The 24,915-nt window shown below is 42.9% G+C and overlaps 1 protein-coding gene across 8 annotated transcripts in view; it reads right to left on the bottom strand.

Moving 5' to 3' along the window:
• Positions 1 to 855: 855 nt before the first annotated feature.
• LOC135105571 (long-chain-fatty-acid--CoA ligase ACSBG2-like) overlaps positions 856 to 24,915 on the bottom strand; it is an 82,562-nt gene continuing 58,502 nt past the window's right edge. For 3 of the 8 annotated variants that reach the window (XM_064013814.1, XM_064013816.1, XM_064013812.1), the window contains exons 2-9: positions 20,389 to 20,807; positions 18,530 to 18,690; positions 5,439 to 5,622; positions 4,590 to 4,728; positions 4,243 to 4,440; positions 2,629 to 3,916; positions 2,173 to 2,419; positions 856 to 1,813 (exon numbers count right to left, since the gene is read on the bottom strand). In XM_064013814.1, the coding sequence (XP_063869884.1) occupies positions 1,737 to 1,813; positions 2,173 to 2,419; positions 2,629 to 3,916; positions 4,243 to 4,440; positions 4,590 to 4,728; positions 5,439 to 5,622; positions 18,530 to 18,690; positions 20,389 to 20,807 (2,713 nt within the window). In that variant the 3' untranslated portion in view covers positions 856 to 1,736. Of the gene's footprint in view, positions 1,814 to 2,172; positions 2,420 to 2,628; positions 3,917 to 4,242; positions 4,441 to 4,589; positions 4,729 to 5,438; positions 5,623 to 12,817; positions 12,959 to 15,604; positions 15,827 to 18,529; positions 18,694 to 20,388; positions 20,808 to 24,915 lie in introns of those variants that run through there. The other 5 variants (XM_064013813.1, XM_064013815.1, XM_064013810.1 and 2 more) reach the window with 3 other exon arrangements.

Here is a 24,915-nt window from a genome sequence, read left to right as displayed (position 1 = left end):
GAAGGCGAAGAAACAGGAAATAATATTGTTTGAGAGAGGGATACATTAGTAACCCTGAATTACAGGCTTCGATACATCTATAAGCGTCTCCAAATTTCTGCATTTGATTCCCTCAAGATGCAGAGTAACAATATCACCATGGGTTTCCTACGAGGTCTCCATACAGTATGACTATGAAATGCCGGAGATTAGCAGACATCGAATTAGTATCTGATATTTCTGATCCACGAATCATATGATACACAACACACCCTTCGTGACGTTTCAGACAGCCAGGCTTGTCAATTATATCGAAACTGCTAGAATCACTCTAAACTGTGAAGTTAAGCGTCCATAAGAGTACGGATAATTTTCTATACAATTGTACACAGGATATTTAGGTAAGGAAAAGGAAAAAAAAAAACTGATGTACCTTTACTATTACCATAACTAAAAATACTTTTAAGAACACCATGAAACGTGTGTATAATTGACGTTCAGGATGTATTTGTAATGCTGGATCATTTAGACAGCAGGTCTAATGTTAGTCTCTACCAAGCAAGCTCTCTTAAGCTTTCTTGGTCTCTACATAGAGTTACCCACCGTGCTCTTCCTCTCCAGACACCTTAGGTTTCATTTCCCAGTCAGGAATAGTTGAACTGTTTGTCAATATGATGAAAAATGTTCCTACTGCACATGCTCAGATTGCCTTCTCTCTCTATTGGTTCCTTAAAAGTATTTCACCAAAATAATCGATCTGAAGAGGTCAACATTAATTTCAGCTTCATAATAAAAAAAAAAAACCTAATTTCAATGAGCCATAAAGAACATTAATGCAATGGATAATATAATCAAAGAATCAAAGAAAAACGTGCATTTCTTCTCATTTCTTTATTTAAATAACATAGTTTCCCATATATACATGATAGTTAGGTACAATCACCATCTGACTGGTATATGTGCAGTATTCAACAAACCAATTTGCTTCCTTTAGTACAGCACCCACTCCCCACACTGAGAATAATAGACAGCACACAAGAGTGCTTCATATAATCAACTAAGTACAGAATTTTTCTGCTTCATTCACACCCTTCACGGCAAGATTTCCGACACTAATACATACATTCTTTACATTAGGCTATGTAGCTACTGGTCCACCAAGAAGTATCTAACAAAAATGCAATATTTACATAGTTGAGATAGATCTCAAACTGGTCAGACTGAGGTATGGCAAGAACAAGTTACATGCTCTTAAAAAATATACATCTGAAAACAAGACCACAAGAAGACAAGAATTAACTCCAAAACTTCCTAACTTAAAAGTAAAAGAATTCCCTTATCAATGACTCTGGCGAATACCTAAACATTCACAAAACACTGACAGGGATTTGCATTGCACGTTGTATTGTGGAGAACAGAAAGTAACACACGACACACAGCCCTCAAAGACGCCTCACAGTAGTATATACAACGCCACTCCAATACATCACAATATATACTTATAAAGGCACATACTGAAATGGCACATGGCAAGACCCTTAGTGTATAAATTAATATATACTTTAAATGCATCCAAAACATGCTTCCAACACTAATGCCTTTTTTGTGTAGTGTACAATATGCACATTTATACAGTACAAACCAATATGTAGAACAAATATTTTTAAGGTTTTGATCATAGACTCAACCCAACTCTTCATGAGTGTGAGCCATCAGCTTGCACTGCAGAACACAGACCCCAGGAGGAGGGATCCTGTTCACCCTTCATAGAACCTCTCTATGGTCTCACAGTATTTCTGGACAACAACGGGCCTCTTCAGCTTCATGGTGGGGCCTGCAAAAATATGAACGGTTTATCATGAGGCTGATATTCAAACTCAATGATTTTCTAATTTTAAGACTGCTATATATATATATATATATATATATATATATATATATATATATATATATACTTTTTTTTCTTAAACATTAAAACTAAGTATGTTCTTATAATTATATACTTCAACAATGCAAAAGGGATAACTCTTATCTTCAACTTGCTTTCTAATTCATTGCCTTTGTGAAAAATAATCATACCATTATATCCACACACACTATCACAACACGCATTCCCTAAGAATAAATAGATATCACATCAAAACCCCTATGCCAATGAAAAATAAAGTCAGATATCAAACAATGAATGCTTACCCAACTCTCCACCAGGGACAGAGAAATCTCTTGGAAGAATTGTCCACTTCTGTATTTTTTGAGCATTGGAGGGAGCCAGCTTGTTTGCCCTATCAATGCCTTCCTGGATGGCTCTCATAACATTGGCATCAGGTCCCACAAGGATGTCCTGCAGGGTCTTCGCTGATGACCCAACACTGCGGCACCAGTCAATGCAGGCCGGGGTCAGGCTGTCCATGGGCTCACCAGTGTCCAGGTTCATGTTGGTCTGAGAATTAATCAGGAGTATATTAAATGATCAGCACCACAACCTAAAATATCTGCAAAAATTAAAAGGTTTAACTAGATCAAGATTTATATTACACTGAAAGAAATATATGACATAAAACATCTACTAATTAAGAACAACTTACAGATTTTGAGGATACTACTTAAGTGAATGTTAAAAATTATTTATTAAACAAAAATAATAAATACCTTAATAGTTAGCAGGACTGACAGGAATTTCCTCTTGTCCCCAATGAGCATGCTGTTACTGAGGCATGGCAGCTCAGCTTTCAGGTTGTCCTCCAGCAGCACTGGGGCAATGTTCTCCCCTCCAGCGGTGATGATGAGCTCCTTGATGCGGCCAGTGATGAACAGGAACCCATCACTGTCCAGTCTGCCAATATCCCCAGAGTGAAGCCAACCTTCGTCATCAATGGCCTCATGAGTCTTCTCCTCCATCCTCAAGTAGCCCATGGATACATGCCTGCCACCCATGCATACTTCACCATTTCCTTCCATGTCTGGCTTGTCTAGCTTTGTATAGCAGCCTGGCACAGTGCGTCCAACACTTCCAATTTTGAAAGCTTTCTCCAGGCCAATTGTATGTGGCCCTGTGGACTCCGACATTCCATAAATTTCTGTGAGAGGAATGTCGAGGCTATGGAAGTATTGAACTATATCTGGGGCAATGGGCGCTGCACCCGAGAGGAACAGTTCGCATCGGTCAAGACCAAGAACACCCTTGATTTTCTTGAAAACAACAGCATTGGCAATGGAATATCCAAATGGTTTTGAGAAGTCTTGCCTCTGCTTGCGAAAATTTGCTTCTAAGCCAACAGACTTGGCCCAGGTGGCAATGGACTTCTTTACTCCAGTTGTTTTGCGGCCGACCTCCATCATCTTTTCGTGTATCTTTTCCCACACACGAGGGACTCCTAAGAACCTAGTAGGTCTCACCTCCTTCAGGGTCTGTCCCAAGCTACCTTTCAAGGCATCTGGTTGAGCAAAATAACAGGTGGCTCCAGCATACATGGTGATATAAATGTCAGCCATTTGTGCAGCAACATGGGACAGTGGTAGAAAACTAACCAGATTTTCTTTTCCAGCATGGAAATCTGCATTGATGCAGTTAGCATGTGCTGTCCAGGTGATGTTGTCATGGCTCAGCATCACACCCTTGGGGGGCCCAGTAGTGCCAGAGGTGTAGATAAGTGTGCAGCACTGGTTGACAGCAATGCGTCGCAGCCTTGCCTCAAGCTCTGTGTCGGGCTGTTGTTTACCCAAGGCCATGGCACTTTCCCAGCTGATGACACCCTCCACTGTGGGTTTGCCAGTGTACTGGATGATGGTGTGCAGGGTCGGGAGGCGACTCTTGATCTTCAGCACTTTCTCCAGTTGCTTCTGATCTTCCACCAACCAGATTTGAGCTTCACAGTTACGAGCACAGTGTTCACAGGCCTCAGGGGAGTTTGTAGTGTATATCCCTGCAGCAAATCCACTGAAACAAGAAGTACATATTACAATTATATCTGGTCAGACTGTAGGAATAGTATTACCTACAGGAGCCCTTTAATTCATACAAAAATCTTCCCTTTCTATTAATGGTTCTTGACATGAATTGCAGATTATTTTCATTATTAACCCCCACTGATACAGTATAATAAGAGTTTCAGCTACATGATTTTAACTACTAAGCATACTTAAATATGAAGTGGTTAAATAAAGAAGGGAAGCATGAACCTCAATGAAAGGTTATGATATTAAAACAAGTCATTGTACTTCCCATTTCATAAAAAATACAGTACAATAGAAGTTTTTACATACCCAGCAAAGATGGCAGCAAGGTCACCAATGAACCATTCTGGAGAGTTGAAGCCAAGGATGCAGACTCCATGGTAGGGCTCCAGCCCCAGCCTGATGAAGGCCTTGGCCATGATTCGGACTTGCTCATAGTACTCTTTGTAGGTGGTGGCCTTCCACTCACCCCCTCGCTTGACACACATAGCATTGGTGTTGGGATACCTGGGAGGGATCACAAAACATTAGTAAATGGAAAAAGTGCACAAATATAAAAATGCAGTATTGTGTACCAACTGTAATGCCACAGCTTTAACTTGCAACCAATGACAAACTTTTAACTTCTAACAACTACTGTCACATTTAAGACTTACTTCTCAGCCGCCTTCTTCAGAAGGGTGGGCACAGAGACTGGAGTGTGAGCTGAGGGGCCCTGGTCTCCGATCTTCACCTTAGTGGCTCCATTGGGCTCCCAAGTCTTGATATTGTCTGTTGGAATGATCTGGTCTGGTCCTGAAATAAAAAAAAAATCATTAATTAATATACAATGTGATGAAAAAAATTCTTGAAAATGTTTTCCAGATTGAAAAAACTAATAAAATGATGTGTGGATAGGGAAATCCACTGACCATCACTTATTATACAAACATAACAACACAAAGAAAACATTGTACATTTTGCAATACTGTTAAATAGTAACAAAGTACACATATTTTAGAGGCAATTTCAGTTTTTTACTTTATTTTACTGAAATGAGAAGCACTCAAGAACTGTCTGGATGGAAGGGGTCTTGTCTGACGGCTCTCAGTGACATACATCCCCATCCCCTATTCAAAACAATAAATTCATATACTGTCTGAACACCTCTGCAACCTGAGCCCCGGAATCTTCAGCATTCTATTATTGGGTACAGAGAGCTGTGGTGTGCGGTTACGGCTGCTGTTTTTACTTCTGAGGCACCGAAATGTCTCACCCCACTCTGCCATTGAATAGTTTTGCTAATATAACGATGACATAAATCTATTACCTGAACTTGCTGCAGTTACAATCATCCTAAAATGTTCCCCAGCTGTTGTGCTCCAAGATAGCTGGCTGGTACCTTGTAAGAACACCATCCTGATCACCATGGCACTTGGATTTAATTGGATGATTGACCGCCCTATCTTGACTACGTTATTTAACTCTCAATAAATGACACCTCTCAACCGTGGCACCACACTCACCATTAAGGTATTCGTCCTGCCTGAGCGGCGTCTTGAACATATCGGGAGTGGGAGATGTGGTGGTGGTGGTGGTCTCTGGGTTGGAATGAGCTGATGTGGTCTCGGGAGTCTCTGGTCGAGCCTCTGACAGGGATGACGACGAGGGGACAGGTGACTCCAAGCTCCCTTCCTCACCCTCTCCTTTCTGTGGAATGAATACAGTCATCTTCATGAATACCCAAGTGTACTTTACAAATATATGAACTATTGAATGCGCATTTTAAACTATCCAAATGATCAAACACACACACACACACACACACACACACACACACACACACTCCGACCCACAAGCACATTGAACCGAATCTGAGCAGTTCATTCACAGGCACGAGGCGAGCGTCACTGTCCTTAAGTGTCCTGCGGCCGGGAACTCGAGGGTTTACAAGACGTGAATAGGCGAGTTAAGGCTGTGGACACGCTACACTCTTGAGTCCATTATCATTCACTTGAGGCCAACCAAATGCTTCTCGCCTCGTCACTTACCCTAACACGAGAGAGAGAGAGAGAGAGAGAGAGAGAGAGAGAGAGAGAGAGAGAGAGAGAGAGAGAGAGAGAGAGAGAGAGAGAGAGAGCATGTGTGCGCGCGAGCGCCCAAATGCAAGTTCATTCTCATTCCTTCGATACTTTGTTTATAAAGCAAGAAGCCTATAATCATGCACGCGGTACAGCAGCAGAGTTTCCTAAAGAAGACCAGCCAGCTGTCATGCCTGTGATACCCTTACAGGACTTTCCCAGGACTCATAAGGATCACTAGATATTCGCACCCGTAATAACAAGAACAAGAACATCAGCAGAATAAAATAACTTTCTTCCTTCTCCTGCAATACAAAACCGTCGTCGCAGCCTTTTATTGGCCGAGAATATTAATAACTGTCTGCCTGTAGCAAGCATGAAAGCTTTCCCCAACAGTCTGTGTACCCACCCTACATACGAATAACAAGTCAACGAACCACGCGACTCATACAGAAAGGTAAGGCGTCTCAAAAATGTTGAAAGATCGAGTTCTGACGCCTGGTTGTACATTTTCAACCGTTAACATAAAATAAGGTTAGTAAGGTGTATCATTATGAAGAAACCAGCAATGGGGAGTTTGGTAAACTAGTGAGTGTCAGACAGGTTTCCTTCTTACACACAGGAGCAATATCATATATGCCTACAGTGTCTTTCTATAGACATAAGATGCAATGAGCTTTTCTACACAATTCCTTCTAAGTAGTAACACAGGTAAAAATTGAACTGTATTCATGAACAAAAGTATTAAGTTGATTTTCTAGTGAATTGGCATTTTGATTTATTTGGTCATCTAAAGATATCCCAAAAGTACACCACTGATCGGAAGCGTATTACTGCAGACGACAGTAAAAATGAAGACATGTCTGTGCCACTTAAAGCTCCAAATTACATAGATCAACTTTCTAGTATACGGAAACAGTAATTCTGATTAAAAATAGGTGACTCGAGTGTCCTGGCGAGAGTAATGCTGTATATCTAACCAAAACAAGCATCTGACTCGCCCGCCTTAGTTGAAGTTAACAAGCACGTAGTTGGACAATCAGTTAACTCCTGCTGCAGTGTCCATGCCACTACTCCATAAACCTGTGGCTTCTTGTATTCCTCTCCTGTTACGCCAGAGTAGTCCTGAGAGATGTTTGTTTTGTTGTTCGATTACTTTACCGTGTCGCTCGCTTCCTGAGAGATGCTAAAATCCCCACGAAAATAACTATATCTATTCATCACGAAGTTAATGAGAATGTTATGTCATACTATATAGTGGTCTTATTTATTTTTTTTTTTTCATTGTCCAAATCAATAGATGTTTGATCTGTAATATGCCATATTTTGAAATATTGATAACAGCATTACTAAATAATCACGAAAAAGCGTTTTGACTAACTTCTCTCAAAATTACCAATATAAGATATTCAAAAGCCGATGCAGAATTTCAAAAGTATCATAATGATCAATGTTTTATGCATCTGTATGGACATGGGATTTACAATTAATATTTTAGCTCATGTCACTAGGGGACATGCGGTAGCGACGAGATCTGGCGGATTAATTCCGAAAACTCTCCATAGTGAGACTCGCAGGTGTGTGATCAACATCTGGTGGCCTGAAGTGCAGTTCCATGTGCAGGGCGTCTAGCAAACCGGCCAGCATCCTCCCTCCACCTTCCCGTACGATGCCAACATGAACTTTCTAATTTCTGGCGTCAGGTAAGAGGGAGGAAATACCTTCAACCAGTATTTATATGCTCGCTTGTCAACTTGCGTCCCTGTGCCCCGTGGTGCGGGTTTTTACCCGCCACAAACTCAAAGACTTGAGTCAGAGTTGCACGTCATGGCATCGCAGACAACCTCGAGTTCCTATGTGGCATGGCATGCTCTTCATCCATTGGTAACCGTATGGGAAGGACGCCACACAGACTACGTTACATAAACTACAAGTTGGCAGAGCGGCTACAACTTCTTTGGATTTTTTTTTTCCAAGACAGGGCAGTTATCCCACTTAACGAACAGTTGTGTAAACCAAACAATTCGTCAAGTTCTTCGTGCCAGAGCGGAAATCAATGTACGGTATTCAGTGTTACCACTCCAGCATTACTAGAATACTTCACCTTTTGCCAACAAAACACACGCATTTCTCTCATAACGCACGCTTTTGGAATTAACAGCAAAAGTTATCTGCAGTTAGCCTTGGCGCAACAAGTTCCCAGCGTCTCGTTACGCGAGGTCAGTGTGCTGGATCCTGGACCCGCGCCGGCTGGACACAACGCCGGGCTGTGTGGCGCGGCAGAGAAACTCGCGACTCGGTCATCCATTAAAGGCGGAAACGAGCTGTTGCATCTGAGACTGCAGTGAACGTATCAATTCACAAACAAAGTCCTTTTAGTTGGCATCCACTAAGCCTGCTTCGTGGCACATACACACACAGACAAAACACTATTCTCTCGTAGTTCACAGTTATGGTTCCGTAGTTGATTTACCTTCGTCTAGCTCTCCTTCAGCAGTACTTCACTCACTACAATGTCCTGCCTCGAGGCGAAGATCGAAGGGCGCGAGGATGTTCCTTGTTTACAGACAAATCCAAAGACACAGCAGCGTTATAGGTGGAAGCCGCCCAGGTACTGCCACACGAGTGCCCCACACTTTCCCCTGCCGCCCTGCCTTTGCCTCTCCCTTCCTCAGACTGGCCCCGCCCCCTCAACCCGCCCCACAGGTACCCAACTCCGCCCCTCCAGACCTCGTCTTGCTTCTGACGTCACCGGCTCATGACGTCACAGCGGTGGAGGGCAGAGGTAGGTAACCCACTTCGCTATGGGCAACAAGCTTCACGAATCAACAGGCACCTCCACACCTGCGGCCAAACAAGCCTCCCCCTACACCTAGTGAGTTCAGCAGCGCCACCTGAGGTTTTCACGGGACCTGTGTGTTCCCCGATCGCTTCATTACTCACGCCTTGGCACCGATCTTGAATTTATCCCTGAACACGTGGAGAGAAAGGGAGGGGAAGGCAGCATCCCGTGCCAACCCGCGACATCTAGGAGACTGATCATCTAATTATTTGTCAGGAGGATGGCCTCGTGAGCATTGGTGTCATGCACTGCTCTGTTTAGATCTTATTTCAACACAGTGCACGTGTAGAGGACAACACGGCGATATGAAAAAGTAAATTCTCCATCCCTGCCACTCTCGCAGCAATGATGATGCTATCAATAAGCACGTGAAGATAAATACAACGTCAAACAAACACGTCTTGGCCATAAACCTAATTTTTATTCGTTACTGACTGAACGAAAGGGTAATTCTTTCACTGCCACTCCTGCAGTAGTCAGTAATGAAGAAACCTTTGATAAACCCGTGAAAAAATTCTCAATACAAAGCCTCACACATGTATCCACGCAATCCTTTCATATATAACCGACTATAAACAGATTACCGCCAACCAGGTGCAGTTTCCAACAACATGCAACACGCAATACAACTTCGCTCGATCTCACTACCTGGAGTACGCCCAAAGCTACAAAACTACCCATGTATACAACTCAGACACGTGTGAATTGGGCATCTGCGTCGTACCTCCACCTTCCTAACCTTGAAATACCCTCCCCGACCCCCCTCCTCACCTCTCCCAGGTCACTCATTACCTCTCTCCTCCCCCTCAACGAATCAATACAAATGAATAAAGCATTGTATTCACCACTTCCTCGTGCAAATTTCTCACGTGTTTCACTTGGGTTCAGGGGTGAAGGCGGAGTGGGGGTGGGGTGGGGTGGGGTGGGGTGGGGTGGGGTGGGGTGGGGTGGGATGGGGCAAGAGTACTGTACACGATAGGGTAGAAGAGGGGGAGTGCGAGTAGAGAAGGATAGGGGTGAGATTGTTGAAGGTGGAGGGGATGATGTGTGGGAAGAAAGGGGTGAAGTGAAGAAAAGGATTAATTGAGGGAAGAAGGTGAAGTGAAGCAAGAAAGAGAATGAAATGAGGGAAGAAGGGGATGAGAGTAAGGAAGAAAGGAGTTAAATGAGGAATGAAAGGGACAAAGTGGGAATGAAGTGAAGGGGGAAGAGGACAAAGTGAGGGAAGAAAGGGTTGGGGAGAGGGTATATACAAGTGGAGAAGACGAGAAGAGAGCGGAGAGGCAGGATGAGCACAGGTGAACATATGCTGGCTGCCACCCCCATAAGTAACACCAACAGGTACAATCGATGTCAGGTGTACTGATGAATCCAAACTACGCTGTACAGGTATTTCTTTTCTTTTCTTTTCTTTTCTTTTACCTTGTTAGTATTTCCTCCATTCTCTTTTAGTTGGTGAATAAGAGAAAAAAAAAACTGTCCTCTTCGGATTTGCTAACGAGATAAAGAGAAGCTGGCTTATGCTGTCTTTTTCTTCCTAAATACGAGAAAAAAAATACAGAACACACAGTCATTACAGAACGAAGCTTCGAAACACTAAGCTATTGCCATTACTTCATTACTTTCACCGTTCATTACAGAAAACTTAAACGCTAAATAGAAAATAATAAACGGAAAAAAAAGAGAAAAAAAATCAATGACATGTTGAGATTTATTTAAAGTCAAATCTGCATGCGGAATGAACTTTGAATTTCTCCCAGTGAAATTCTTCCGAGTGAACTTCTAACGCAGGATTCTGAATGGCAGTAAAACGAGGAAATATCAAGTAAATACACGGTATGAATACAAGCGATACATTAAAACAAGGACGACGGAAATATTCTGACGGAAAAAAAAAACCACAAAACAAGCGAGGATTATGAAAAAGGCACAGAATTGAACGTAAAAGAAAAAAAATAATAAAGGCAAGAGGAGGATAGATAGAAAGTTAACACACCAAAAAAAGCGAGAGATATAAAAAGCAAATACAGGACAAAATACGAAGACTAAGAAGGGCAGAAAGATACAGAAAGATTAAAAAATATATATATATATGAAAATAAATAAAAATCAAATCAGGTGAGAAGACAGAACGAACACATTGGATAAATATAAACAATACAAAAAATAAACAGAGTTAGCGGAACGAAAGGATAGCAAGGTGCACCAGATAATTTTACCATGACATTACTTTTTTTTTTTTTAGCTGTTCATTCTGAGACTTGGGAACCTTCCAACTCGGTCACCTCACCTCGGTTAGGCCTCGTGCAGGTGAGAAGTGGGGTGGTGAAGTGCGGTGAAGATAGGTAGTGGGGTAGTGAAGACGAAAGGGAGGAGCGTGGAGGACAGGAGGAAGGAAAGGGTAGGGGGTATCAGGTGGAAGGAATAAGTGGAGAGATTGAGAGAATAGGAAAGAGAATTAAGTACAGAGTATAAATAAGTGAATGGGAGGAAGCAGAAGAGGGAATTAAGTGAAGTGATAGAAGGAAAGGCAGAGAAGAGAAATGTAGTTAGAAAATGAAAAATAGAGAAAGGAATCGATTAGAACAGGAAGCAAAAGAGTAAACTAGGAGTGAATGAAAGGAAGAAATGGAAATAAGATAAGTGCTACAGGGAACGGAAGGAGTGTAGTTAAGTTGTGAAGGAGAATCAAGAACGGAATCAGGTAGAGGGAAGAGAAGGAATTAAGTGTGAAGAAGAGGATGAAGAGGTGAGAATCAAGTGGAGAAGACGCGGGAATATAAAAGTTGTTGTGAAGGAGAATCAGAGAAGAGGCCAGAGAAAGAGCGGGAACAAGGTGGAATGAAGAAAGGGAAAGAGAGGGAATAGGGTGAAGTGGAGAGGATAAGGGAAGGGAGGGGTGGATAAAAGAGAAAGAGGGAGAGATGAATGGCAGTGACGGAAGAAGAGGGCCAGACAGGTAGTACTTAATAGTGTTATAAATACTCCCAATAGTAAATGGATTAATTAATGAATGAGTGTGAAGCGCCGACAACGAGATCACACGGCGCCAGTTTGAATGGGAAGACTTAAAATTTGGGTTCAGTGATTAATACTTAACCTGTATTTAGAAACTACAATGAGAGAGAGAGAGAGAGAGAGAGAGAGAGAGAGAGAGAGAGAGAGTCATCCCCTTGAGGTGTTTACATTTTAAATATCACGACCTCCATCATTCATCAAGGCCTACTCTATCTTTTCCTCTCGCCTTAACAGTATTAGCGAGTTGAGCTAAGTGCCATTCTTCTAACCTTTACTGCCTCGCTGCCTCTTTAAATTATTGGACAGGTAAAGAAAAAAACAAATCGGTTTCTTATCACCCCGCGTTACACAGATTAGCAAGTACGGTACATAAACACCAAGGCAAACATTCGTACCGCCCCCACTGCACTTCAGGTTTCCGTTAGGTGGCAAAGTGGTGCTGGTTTTTTATCTCGAAAGGTTATCTAATAGTGAAAAATGTGAGTTATTGGACTGTATATTTTAGTGTTTCTACGTCTTATCTCACCAGACCAACAGCCTCGACAATCATACGTGACCATTTGAAGTTTAATGTAAACCAGCGAACCACACCGACGGACGCAGCTCTCTTAGCAACGTATGTGACACGCCTCAAGCAACTATGTCTCGCTGCATGACGACCAGTACACTCGGGATGTGAATTACGCTCCTCCATCTCTGAGTAACACCGGACAACACAGCATAGCCAAGTTTTAAGATTCACGACCACAGGAAGCACTAACCAGACACCAAAACGAAACGACTATTTACTCATTTTTTTCTGACTATGCATCTTCCGTTTTCTACATCACTCAGATATCCAAAAAGCATTTAGACATGTTACTTCTTAAATAAATCAACCTAAATCACGTTTCGTTTCTATGGAAGTCTGAAACATGAAAACATGAAAAAGCGAGACCAGGAAAGGAGTTCTAGACATTATTACCAAGGAAGCCGTCACGTCAACAGCCTGGGAAGCACAGACGTAGCGAACCATGGCTGTTAATCCCACTAAAGTCCACCTCGCACTGAGCGCCTTAGAGGTTCAGTAAAGCAACAACCGACACCTGCCCGCCTGGATCCGAACACCCTTGATTAATCAACACGCGAACGAGACGGTATCGGAAGAAGGGGAACGAAGAGAAGAGGGTTAGCAAAGATGAAACGCATGAGGAGTGGGAAGTACAAGGAAGGAAAGAGAAATGTCGACATGAGGAGCAAGCTAACGAAGAGGAAGAGAAAGAGGAATGAAGGAAATGGAGACAAGAGGAGAAAGCGGTGGAAGAAAAAGAGGAGAGGGAGGAAGAGAAGAGGAGTGAGGAAGATTACAAGGTTAGAATCAAGGAAGATGGAAAGTGAAGGATCCGGAAGAGAAGGAAGAAGGGAGAGAAGGGGAGGAACAGCCACGTCTAGTTACAGATTAGTGATGCATTAGTTATCGTAATTAGTGCAATTCTTCTATTCACTGGTATTCCCTTCTTGCTCCCAATGGCATGGTGGGTGAAGCATTAATAGCGTGGTTTTTCCTTTAATTATTAGAACACTATATAAAAAAAAAAATGTTTGGATAGACAGAAAAAGAGAGGAACGGATATTTTTTTTCTACGCCAAGACAATAGAGCTATATAAAAATAAAGTAAATAAACTAAAAAAAAAAAAGTCGTTAGTGATTATGGATAAAAAGTCAAGTAGTGAAGGAGTTAACAAGTCATTGTCATGGGGAGCGAAGGCTGCATCATCGCACTCCGGCAACCCACCTGTCAACACAGCCTCTGAGCCCTTGGACGCGTCATGTTCAGGTACTTACCACCATTAATAACACGGTATATGTAGACACCAATGGCGAGTACCACTGAATTTTTGGGTTTCGAATCATAAAATAACAAATGCTGCCTGGACATGTTATTAAGAGTGACAAGTATAGTCCAAAAGTTGCCAAAAGACGGTGATGCAATTTTTAGTTTCCCTGACAGACACAAGTTTACATCCTTAAATATTAAATGCATGTCGAGCTTACTCTCTCTCTCTCTCTCTCTCTCTCTCTCTCTCTCTCTCTCTCTCGCTAGTTTACTTCCGCTGGATAGCCGAGGCGGAGCATGCGCATGACATTGGCTTCCTGCCTCTCCTGTTTTTTTTCTGCCAAGGTAACACGCTAATAGCCGCCTAACCACGTCCCTCTGTCTTAACTTCTGTTTTCTTCCTCTTCTCTATGTTTTGTCTTGTCGAGTCCGATGTTATATGCACTCTTGCTCTCTGTCCCCTATTTTGAGACTAGATAGGAGAGATATTTTGCCCATAACATAGATAAATATTACAAAAGTCTCCTGTGTGTGTGTGTGTGTGTGTGTGTGTGTGTGTGTGTCTCCTTGCATTTTTTTTTACATTACTGAGTGTGGGTTAACAGGTATGGTAGGCTATGTATCATTAACCTTTATTCATTAGTCTCTCTCTCTCTCTCTCTCTCTCTCTCTCTCTCTCTCTCTCTCTCTCTCTCTCTCTCTCTCTCTTTGTGTGTGTGTGTGTGTGTGTGTGTGTGTGTGTGTGTGTGTGTGTGTGCGTGTGTGTGTGTGTGTGTGTGTGTGTGTGTGTGTGTGTGTGTGTGTACTGCGCCTCTTTCCTTGCTTTCCTTTATAACACCTCGATGACAAAAGTGTAGCTAAGTTAAGGTGAGTCACGCTATATTGTTAGGTTAGGTTACGCTTGGCTAGGTTTGTCAGTGTCCGAGCAATTTCTCCTCGGTCTAATTGTGTCCCTTCGGTATGAGTGGCAGGGGTGATGTGCCAAGGATAGCCGATGAGAAGGCCAGGGTGCCATTGGGGAGAGAGAGAGAGAGAGAGAGAGAGAGAGAGAGAGAGAGAGAGAGAGAGAGAGAGAGAGAGAGAGAGAGAGAGAGAGAGAGTAGTAATGGAGTTGGTAGACTATCCTGCTTATCACCATCTGTTAGTTTAGCCACATCGCATAACATTCCTAGAGATGTCACGGTGAAGTTCAAAGATGATGTTCTGTACTTTCCTTGTTTATATCTCAGTTTAACTCGTCTGTACGCACGCCGCCGCTTACACTACTGTTACTGGTACCTAACACGCCCACCATTACTTATTGAATTACCTCTCCTGTTCTCTTCACGACTTGTTATGTAAATTCAACCTTGTTTCACTCCTATCCTTCCAACAAAAAAAAATCCAAGAAAACGGAGCACTTTTTGAAAGCAACCAACCCGAGCACTATTTCCTGCAAACTGATAGCATGTTTATCTTCCTTTCCGTAGTTTTCTCTTCCGTTATAGATCAGCGCGTCTATTTTTTTTTTTTTTTTTTCGTTCCCTTCAAAATCGTCTCTCTGGTTCCGGTTGTATTCCTCCTCCTCCATCTCCACCTCCTCATGTGCAGACGCGGAATGGCAACCTCAGACGCACGGGAGCCGATTACCTCTTGAAATAAAACACAATCGCGCCCTTTTTCGCTTCTTTTCTCTGCATTGTTTTGCTCACTACCCGTCTCAATCCTTGCCAAACATACGTACAGGATGCAATAATGTCACATCGCACTGCTAGTTATAGAAGTGCTGGCCCCACATCATAAGCGAGGCAGCAGCAGCAGTCTTGGAAACCGCAGAATTCAAACTGGATAAACCGGCGTCACACTCCTACAGACACGGACAAACACAACACTCTTTCACTCTTCCCCTACCCGATGCAAGACACCGTGACACCACAAGATCAACCCATACTAACTTTCTCAATGCCCATGGTGAGAGAGAGGTGCTTCCCCGCCGGCGTGCAGGGATCTACTGGCGTAATTTCTCCCTCAGGTCGTAACTTGAAGGTCCTCCGTCACCCAATACACACACAAACACACGGAACACAGCGCCCTCTGGGGTACGGCCGGGAAGAGCGTGCCAAGGTAATGAGCCAACACAAATGCAAAGCGTCGCACAACAGTCCCGCCGGCTGACTGAGATATGTCCTCGCCTCAGCTCCTCGCCTCGCCGCCGCTCCGCACTTCCCGTCAACGTTGTGCGAAGCTCCTCCCCCTTGACCCTCAGCAACCTCTACCACCACCACCCGCTTCTCCTCCTCCTCCTCCTCCTCCTCATCCTCCACCCCCGCCGCCATCACGCTCCAAGTTCCCAGTTTCTGTTCACTTTTCCCCCCCGACTCGTGGTATCTTCGTGGCGGCAAACTCACAATGACAACCAGCAGCCTTTACCTCACCTCAGTCAGACTTGCAGCTTAAGTAACGCCTCGCCTTTCTTGATCTCTTTCTCCCTCGTGTCTTTATTCCCTTCTTTATCTTCCTCATTTAGCCAGCGACCGTTTCGGCATGCACCTGGTGGTCTTCCTCTCCCGTATCACAAACCACCGTATCCTTCTCACCCCCTTCCTTACATCTGTTCCCTTCCAACCTTCCGTGTCTCGCTCTCCCTCAGTCCTATCCATCTTAGCCTTCCTTACATCTCTCGTATCCTTCTCATCTCTATTTCTTGTCTCTTTCTCATCCCATCCTTTCTTTCATCTCTGAATACTGCCTATCCTCGCTCGCCCCCTCCCTCTACCATCCTACCCATCCTTACTTCTCCCACTCTTCTCTTCCTCCCTCTCCCCACCACGAGCCTCATGCCCTTGATCAGCACCGGAAGTCGCCCTCACTGTCGTTGGCCGGTCAGTGGAGGATAAAATACACGTCCGTCGACCGTCTAGAGTATTAAAAAAGAAGCACGTCAAGAAAACACCTTCCTCGCACCGTGTGACGCTCGTGGGCCGCGACTGTGTGTTTTGTGAAAGTAGAGCGTGTGTTTCCGTGTATTCTTTTCTGTTTCTTTTCCTTTCCTTTCTTACTCGTGATGTCAGTACGGTGCGGATGTAGTGCTCTCTCTCTCTCTCTCTCTCTCTCTCTCTCTCTCTCTCTCTCTCTCTTCGTCTATTTCCTATTAATCCAAGAAATTATGTATACAATTTAACTATTCATATATTTGCATTTCTAATTTATTCATTCTACAAAATAGACTTATCTCTAATTACTTATCTGTTCATTTATTACCATGAAGGAAAATGGCGAACATGAGGGAAAAAAAAAAAAGAAAAAACGTGAAAGTGTTATCATCGTTAGCCAGAAGGTTCAGCCAAGCGTTCGTGAAGCTTCAAACGCTGATTGTGTAGCGTGACTTTCCTCTCGACACTGACACACTACTGCTATATTCCTGCCGGACTTTTTTTTCTTCTCTTAACACTTCGTCGCAAATAAATCTTCAATAAATAAATAGGAAATAAATAAATAAATAAATAAATATATAAACAAAATACATGAATAAATAAAGGATCTTGATTCTGACCAACCTAGGAAGTAAACGCTGCCAAGCCTTTGTGCATCGAGCTATGAAGGTTGTGAACGCCACGCGTGGAACTAAAGAGCACGTGAACTATGAGGTTGTTTCGGATACATCAAAGAAAACGTACCATAACAGGAAGAATATCAAAGTAAACTGTCAGCCTTCCCTCTCATGTGAAATACGCGGAACAAAAAGCACAAATAATGAATTAGTAATAGAAAAAAAAAGCCTTAGTCATCATGAAGACCAGAAAACAAGGGAATGACAAATTACAGTAAGACCATAAGTAAAAATAATAAAAAAAACAACAACAAGAAAAGACATCATTACCGTTGATGAAACCCAACATTGCAAAATATCACGATAAAAAGAATAAAAAAAACTGACGCCACCTTATTAAAACAATTAAAAAAAACAAATATAAAAATAAATAAAAACACTGAACTACTACGTCACTGAAGGATATAGATTAAAAGGAGGAGGGGGGGAAGACAAAAACAAGTTAGTCAAAGAAAACAAGACTACACTACTCCAACCAGTCAAAAAAGGTCAAGACAACCCTAGAAAAGGACACCCACACCCACGTACTCCTCCCCAACACACACACACACACACACACACACACACACACACACACACACACACACACACACATTATTATTAAGAGGAAGAAAATTTTGTCATTCTCATCAGTAACTTCCCGCGCACTCCCGTCACGCACCATTGGAAAGAATGAAACAATGGGCCGGCAAGTGATCCAGACAATAAAGGAACTCATTACAATAAACGCCGAACATTTATAAATTAATTATTGCCATTATTACTGTTGTATTCGTCAGGCGTTTATTGTAGTCAAGATGCTGTAGGTTTTGTTAAAGGTTATAATTATTACTTTTTTTTTCTTTTTTCCCTGAGTGGTTTTGTCGTTTTATTTATTTATTTATTTATCTATATATTTCTTTTTATGATAATGTTTACTGCGTTGTTTTACTGTATTGTGAAAGAGGATACACGCAGAAGCACCGCCCCTTCCACTCTCAAAACAACACACACATACACACACACACGCACACAGGAAACAAAAATGAAAAACTTTGTTTTCATTTTTGTGCTACAAAAATGAAATGGGAAAATTTTTCAGCAACAAAGCCACTAACACACAAAACATACACACACACAAATGGGAAATCCAAACGAGAGGAAGCAGAAAAACTAACATGATAAATGAGAGAGAGAGAGAGAGAGAGAGAGAGAGAGAGAGAGAGAGAGAGAGAGAGAGAGAGAGAGAGAGAGAGAGAGAGAGAGAGAGCCAAAGTAATCGAACACTCACCTCATTCTCCGTCAGGTCATCAATGTGAGTTATCTTGTCGAGAGAGGAGACGCTGTCTGGCGCTGGCAGGGTCACCTTGTCTGGCACATCTCTAGGCAAAGCTCCCGTGCTGGCTACTCGCTCCTCCACAGGCGTCACCTCCCCGCCCTTGGTCCCAGACGCTGCTGAAGAAAAGAGTGTTATGGCCGGAGGTGAAAAAAAAGTAGCAATAGTGTACGTAGACTACAAAAGAGAGAGAGAGAGAGAGAGAGAGAGAGAGAGAGAGAGAGAGAGAGAGAGAGAGAGAGAGAGAGAGAGAGAGAGAGAGAGAGAGAGAGAGAGAGAGAGCAATGAAGTTTGAAGATGGAAAAATCTGGATAGGGAAAGGAGTATCAGAAATAAGACAGAGGAAGAAAGGAGAGAAATAAAAAAGAAAAATTGTCATGTAAGTAGTAGTAGTAGTAGTAGTAGTAGTAGTAGTAGTAGTAGTAGTAGTAGTAGTAGTAGCAGCAGCAGCAGTAAATCATATCAACATTATATTAAAGGCGTGTGATTAAGACCCTCTATACTAGTAAGCCGCGCGACCATGACACAACTCAGCCCTTCACCACAAAACAGAGCGGTATATTCACGCCCCGATAAGACACGATAGTCAAATCCTGTGACTCGTAAACCTCCTTCATACACACAGCCTTCACAGACAAAAAACAGGACATCAGAAGGGGAAAAAAAAAAAAACTAAGATAAAAACTGCGTGTGCTAAAACTATACGTGCATTATACTGTTCAGCTTGTCTGGAATATAAAACAGGAATGATAAGACTCCTGCACAGTGCCACGAGTCAAGAGAATAAAATTAATAATGTGTAGGTAAATTGAAAGTTTCTAATCTTATCTGACGAAAGGGTTCTCTCTCTCTCTCTCTCTCTCTCTCTCTCTCTCTCTCTCTCTCTCTCTCTCTCTCTCTCTCTCTCTCTCTCTCTCTCTCTCTCTCTCTCTTCCGCCTTAGCCCAATGTCTTCCTGTATGGCGGCCACACTCGTTCACATCGGCGGAGTTGATGAGCCTAGAATACCTGAAGGAGGGGGCAGGTGTAAGGTGACAGCCATAAAAAGGACAGCCTGATCTTACCGCCTCCTACTGGCTGAGAGAGAGAGAGAGAGAGAGAGAGAGAGAGAGAGAGAGAGAGAGAGAGAGAGAGAGAGAGAGAGAGAGAGAGAGAGAGAGAGAGAGAGAGAGAGAGAGAGAGAGAGAGAGAGAGAGAGAGAGAGAGAGAGAGAGACCTTGTGCATCCGGTACATGAAAAGCAATACTAACTCACAGTAACTCTTCATTAACTTTCCTAACGACGAATAATTTCATAAGGCAAAGAACCTGAAGACCTCGCTGGGCTGCTTGTTTCACCTACACTACGCTGCACTAACCAATTGCATTACTGGAGAGAGCCAAGTGCGGTACAAGAGAGAAGTACTAATACGGTGTGATTTAAGTCCACTTTAGTTAGTAGGGTAAGGTATTACAGCTATAATTGCTCTTTGTTGATATTCAGAGCACTATAAAAGTATTACTATTAATGTAGTGGTAGTGGTAGTGGTAGTAGTAGTAGTAGTAGCAACAATAGTAATGATGATAGTGTTCACAATGACACACAGGAAGATAAGAGTTTAATTTGATTTTTTCTAGGCTATAAAATCATTCAAGAAAAATTCAGTATAGAAGTGTGTAAAACGTTGTAGGTCATTATGAAAACAAAAACAAAAAAACAATAAAAAAAAACTTCGTGGGAAAAAAGGTGACTGCTTGCTGTGGTAATGTGTTGTGTGTGGGTGATAAGGTGCCGAGTATTCCCCGCCACTCACCACCACTCATTCACACCACTCACCTGTCTGCGGCTCCTCATTATCGTAGTGCACGTTGAGGGAAATCCTATGGCCGGCGATGATGGAACCCACGGGGCCACTGTCCTCTTGTCCTCTTGGATCTGGGGCCATTCTTCCTCTGCTGGGCCTCTTCTGCTGTGCCTCCTGCTGTCTGGTATGCCTTGGGGCGATCCTTGCTCCCCGGAAGTAGTTACTGTTGGTGGCCGAGATGAGCTCCCTGCCTCTGTTCCTGCTGCTGACACTGCTACCGCCGCTGCCACTCGTACTACAACTGCTGTTACTTGTGGATGTGGTGGATATGTCACTCCCGAAGGTCGAGAGTCTGCCCTTGGAGGAGAAGTGGGTGGCGGTGATCGGGGGCGTCGAAGTGTTGAGTCGAGGAGCGCTGCTGTAGTGGATGAAGTCGTCGGTAGCCACGAAGCTGCAAGGAGAAGGAAGGCTGGGGTTAGGGTGAGGACTGACTGGCTAAGTGGTTGACTGGTTTAGGGTTATTCCAGGAAGTCCCCTGCGATCGGAAAAAAAAAATGTATACGGTTGGAATGTAATCTTCAGAGAGAGAGAGAGAGAGAGAGAGAGAGAGAGAGAGAGAGAGAGAGAGAGAGAGAGAGAGAGAGAGAGAGAGAGAGAGAGAGAGAGAGAGAGTAGACGTCAAGATGTAGAAGAGAAGGCGTAGATGGGTGACACTGACAACACGAAGGAGAGGAAAGGGTTAATGATGGCAGGGAGGGAGGAAGAGAGGGAAGGAGGAAGAGATGAAGGGAGGGAGAAGTGGGAGGAGGGAAGGCGAGAAGGGACGGAGGAAAGGGGAGCAGGGAGGCCTAGGAAACGCCAGACACACACACACACACACACACACACACACACACACACACACACACACACACACACACACACACACACACACACACACCACCACCACCACCACCACCACCACCACCACCACAACCACCACCTTTTCTGACACGTGGGCATGGAGTGATGATAGTGAAGGTCAATCCAAACACAAGGCGCCGCGGGCCAGACACACACACACACACACACACACACACACACACACACACACACACACACACACACGCGCGCGCGCGCGGGAGACAAAACCACACCCGCACATCCGCCTGGCCGAGAAGAGAACCCACATTTACATTTCACCATTAAAAAGAAAATCCCCAGCCACGTTTCCCTACCACGAAGTTAAAGTGTCGAAACGAATGTTAATGAAGCTTTTTCCTTATGCTTTATATGTTTCCGGAGTGGTATCAGTAGGTCTCTCTCTCTCTCTCTCTCTCTCTCTCTCTCTCTCTCTCTCTCTCTCTCTCTCTCTCTCTGCCATAGATAACAAAAAAATAGGTAAAAAAAATTTATTACAACAATAAGAACAACAACAACAACGAGCTATTACTACTACTACTACTACTACTACTATTACTACTACACACCTATCCTTTCCCCTAATACACTACTATCACGCCATCATCACATTCTCAAATCTCTCATGGCTGCCTACTCCTTCTCCACATCCTTCCCTCCCTCCTCATATCACTGAAGGCAAGGTCGGTATTTCCCCCAAAGCTTCCCTGGGCAATCCACTGCCACAAAATGTAACTCACGGGCGACACTGGCTACTCCGTTTCCTCACCTTCCACCTCACCGCCACGTCCCGTCCCCCCGTAACGCGGACTTCCCCAATCCAGAGTCCGAGGAATACTAATGCTACCTTGCCCAAACTATTCCTACTATGTTCACGTGTTTTCTCCGTGTCATGGGTAAAGAAAACGTGACTCCTCATACCTTGTTTTCCTGTTGATAAGAGTTCTACGATGCCTCAGAAACGTTAATCTGTTTCAACACTTCACACAACAAAATTGCATCACTCAACGTTTTTCTTGTGTGTCAGATATGAAGGAAGTGTGTCTTATTTACTTTTCTTTTCGTAAGTTCCATATCACCTCAAGAAACGTTCAATCCTTTCAATGGTTGAAAAGAAAGAAAAGACAACTAAGTCACATCATTTGTCTTAACTATAGTATGTTATGAGGAAAGAAAAAAAGGAAGGCCCTATAACCTTTCTTGTTGTCTGAAGTACCATGAAGCCACAAAACTTTCTATTGCTCTAGTACAACAAAATTTCACCGTTCGGCGTCTTCACTAACCGTCATGATGGGGAAAAACATCTTGCAGTTTCTTTTTCTTTCTCACGAGCTTTACCTTACTTCAAATAAGTTGACTGACTCCATAACTAAATTTGAAACAAAATTACATCGCCATTCACGCTCATATTCCGAGAGCACTAGATTTCCATGTCGTTATGCTGCCTCTAAACTCGAGAAGAAAAGTTTAGAAATGGAAGGAAAGGCTGATGAACTGATTAAAATTTTTAGCGTCACAGTAACAACCCCACCTGACGCTGAAGAAAAAATATATATGTGTTATCATTCCTTTTCTGTGTATCCTGAGTTATTTCCAGAGACTGAAGGAAAAGTATAGATATTTCTTTATTCTTGGTAGTACATTTATAAAGAAACTATTCTCAGGAACATCCCTCTACAGCAATTCTATGAAATTGTGGTAGGAGGCTGCCATGGCGTCTCTAGAATCAGCTGTCTTCTAGTCCTTGGCAGGCAATACATAAACATGGATAAAAGAAGTAGAGGAGGAAGAACAGGAGATGAGGACTCATGGTCATGCAGGAAGCCTCTTCAGTCCATGAAGGAAGCGAATCAGGAGCCATCGCTGATTAATACGAGTGTCCTTCTCGTCCTCGAAATTTAGTGAAGGTTCTGAATTACGCATTGCCTTCCCCCTTCCCCCTCCTCACCCCCACCCCTCCACCGTGCTGCAATTCTCAACATACAAAACATTCTCCTTATATTCATTCAAGGTTTGACTTACGTATTGCGTCTCCACCTCTCTCCTCCAACTCTTTAATAAAAACACTTCACTCTCACTCCCTCCCACGTGGATACACTATATTACTGCGCATTTCGAGAGAGAGAGAGAGAGAGAGAGAGAGAGAGAGAGAGAGAGAGAGAGAGAGAGAGAGAGAGAGAGAGAGAGAGAGAGAGAGAGAGAGAGAGAAACATAGTATCTGAAAAATTTTACTTCCAGCCTAAGTATACTACATTAGAGAGGCTTCTGGTAGAGGTTTCTGAAGGACCAAGAAAGTTATCTGGAGTTTGATTTCAAATGATATATAGATTTATTTTTGTATGGCACATGAGATCATAAATCATAACACCGAATTTTACTGCTAGATAAGAGCACGGCGTAGCACACTCAGATTCTGTGGTGGAAAAATACTGTCACAGTTTTCTCTGCGTACTCGTATAGTGAAAGACGCTGAGGAGAAGCAGAGCGAAGGGACTGACAACACCCCTTCCACTGCATTTTTTTTTTTTATTCCCACGATGAGATAAAAACGTGACTTTTTTTTTTTTGCGGGGGTGGACGGGACTCCCTCTCTTGATGATGGATCCCAAATTGGTATATAAAGAGAAAAAATAAATAGTTAAATATACAAGAATTACATGTGATCGCAAGATTATAATTATTTTGCTTAGCGCTCTCTCTCTCTCTCTCTCTCTCTCTCTCTCTCTCTCTCTCTCTCTCTCTCTCTCTCTCTCTCTCTCTCTCTCGCTTCCTGGTGGGTGCCTGGCTGGCCGAGACCCTGAAGGAGGCGCATCAGGCAGTCTCCGCAGGTCGCCGCCCGCTGTCCCGTGGTCTGCCATGCTGGCGGTGTGGCGCGGCACAAGGCCACATCTTGATCGAGGAAGCTAAATCAAGCTGTTACATCTACATTGCAGCATGTTGTACATACGTAACACTTAGACTTCCAGCCACTATTCTTTTCTTTTCTTTCTGCTGCTCATTTTTTTCCTTTCTTTGGATATAGATATAAACACACACACATAATCCTAAGCCTCACAGTTATTTTTTTTCTCTCTCTCTTTTGCTTCCTTCTTCTTTGGACTTGCATATAAACACATAAATACAGTACATAATCAAAAGTCTTCCAGCCACTGTTATTTTCTTTTCTCTCTTTTCCTCTTTTTTCTTTGAATATACATAGCGACATGAACATGTGTATATTCAAGTGTACACAAATTTAAAGCCTACCAGCCGACATTATTATTTTATTTTATATACGAGTATATACATACATATATATATATATATATATATATATATATATATATATATATATATATATATATATATATATATATATTCAACACTGCCTTCGAACTATTTATACGGAAATGAAATGATGAATCAGGTAAGACAGGATGACAGGGACAGACACTATAACTAAATATACAAAAAGAAAGAGAGAGAGAGAAAAAAAAAAGTAAGCAACGTCACTATATTTTCATATCCAACAATGCCTTCGAATTCTTTAGAGAAGAATGAGAAGCAGAACCAGAATAAGCAAAGACAGGATGACAGAGACAGACACGAGACAAGAAACCTGACGCGTCCCTGACCATCGCGTGCAAACACATAACAAAACAAGTAAAACAGGTCCGGAG

Source organism: Scylla paramamosain, chromosome 12 (genome assembly GCF_035594125.1).
Source record: "Scylla paramamosain isolate STU-SP2022 chromosome 12, ASM3559412v1, whole genome shotgun sequence".
Classification (NCBI taxonomy): Eukaryota; Metazoa; Arthropoda; class Malacostraca; order Decapoda; family Portunidae; genus Scylla; species Scylla paramamosain.
The sequence above is the reverse complement of the archived record's forward strand: the minus strand, read 5'-3'. Positions and strand labels throughout refer to the sequence as shown.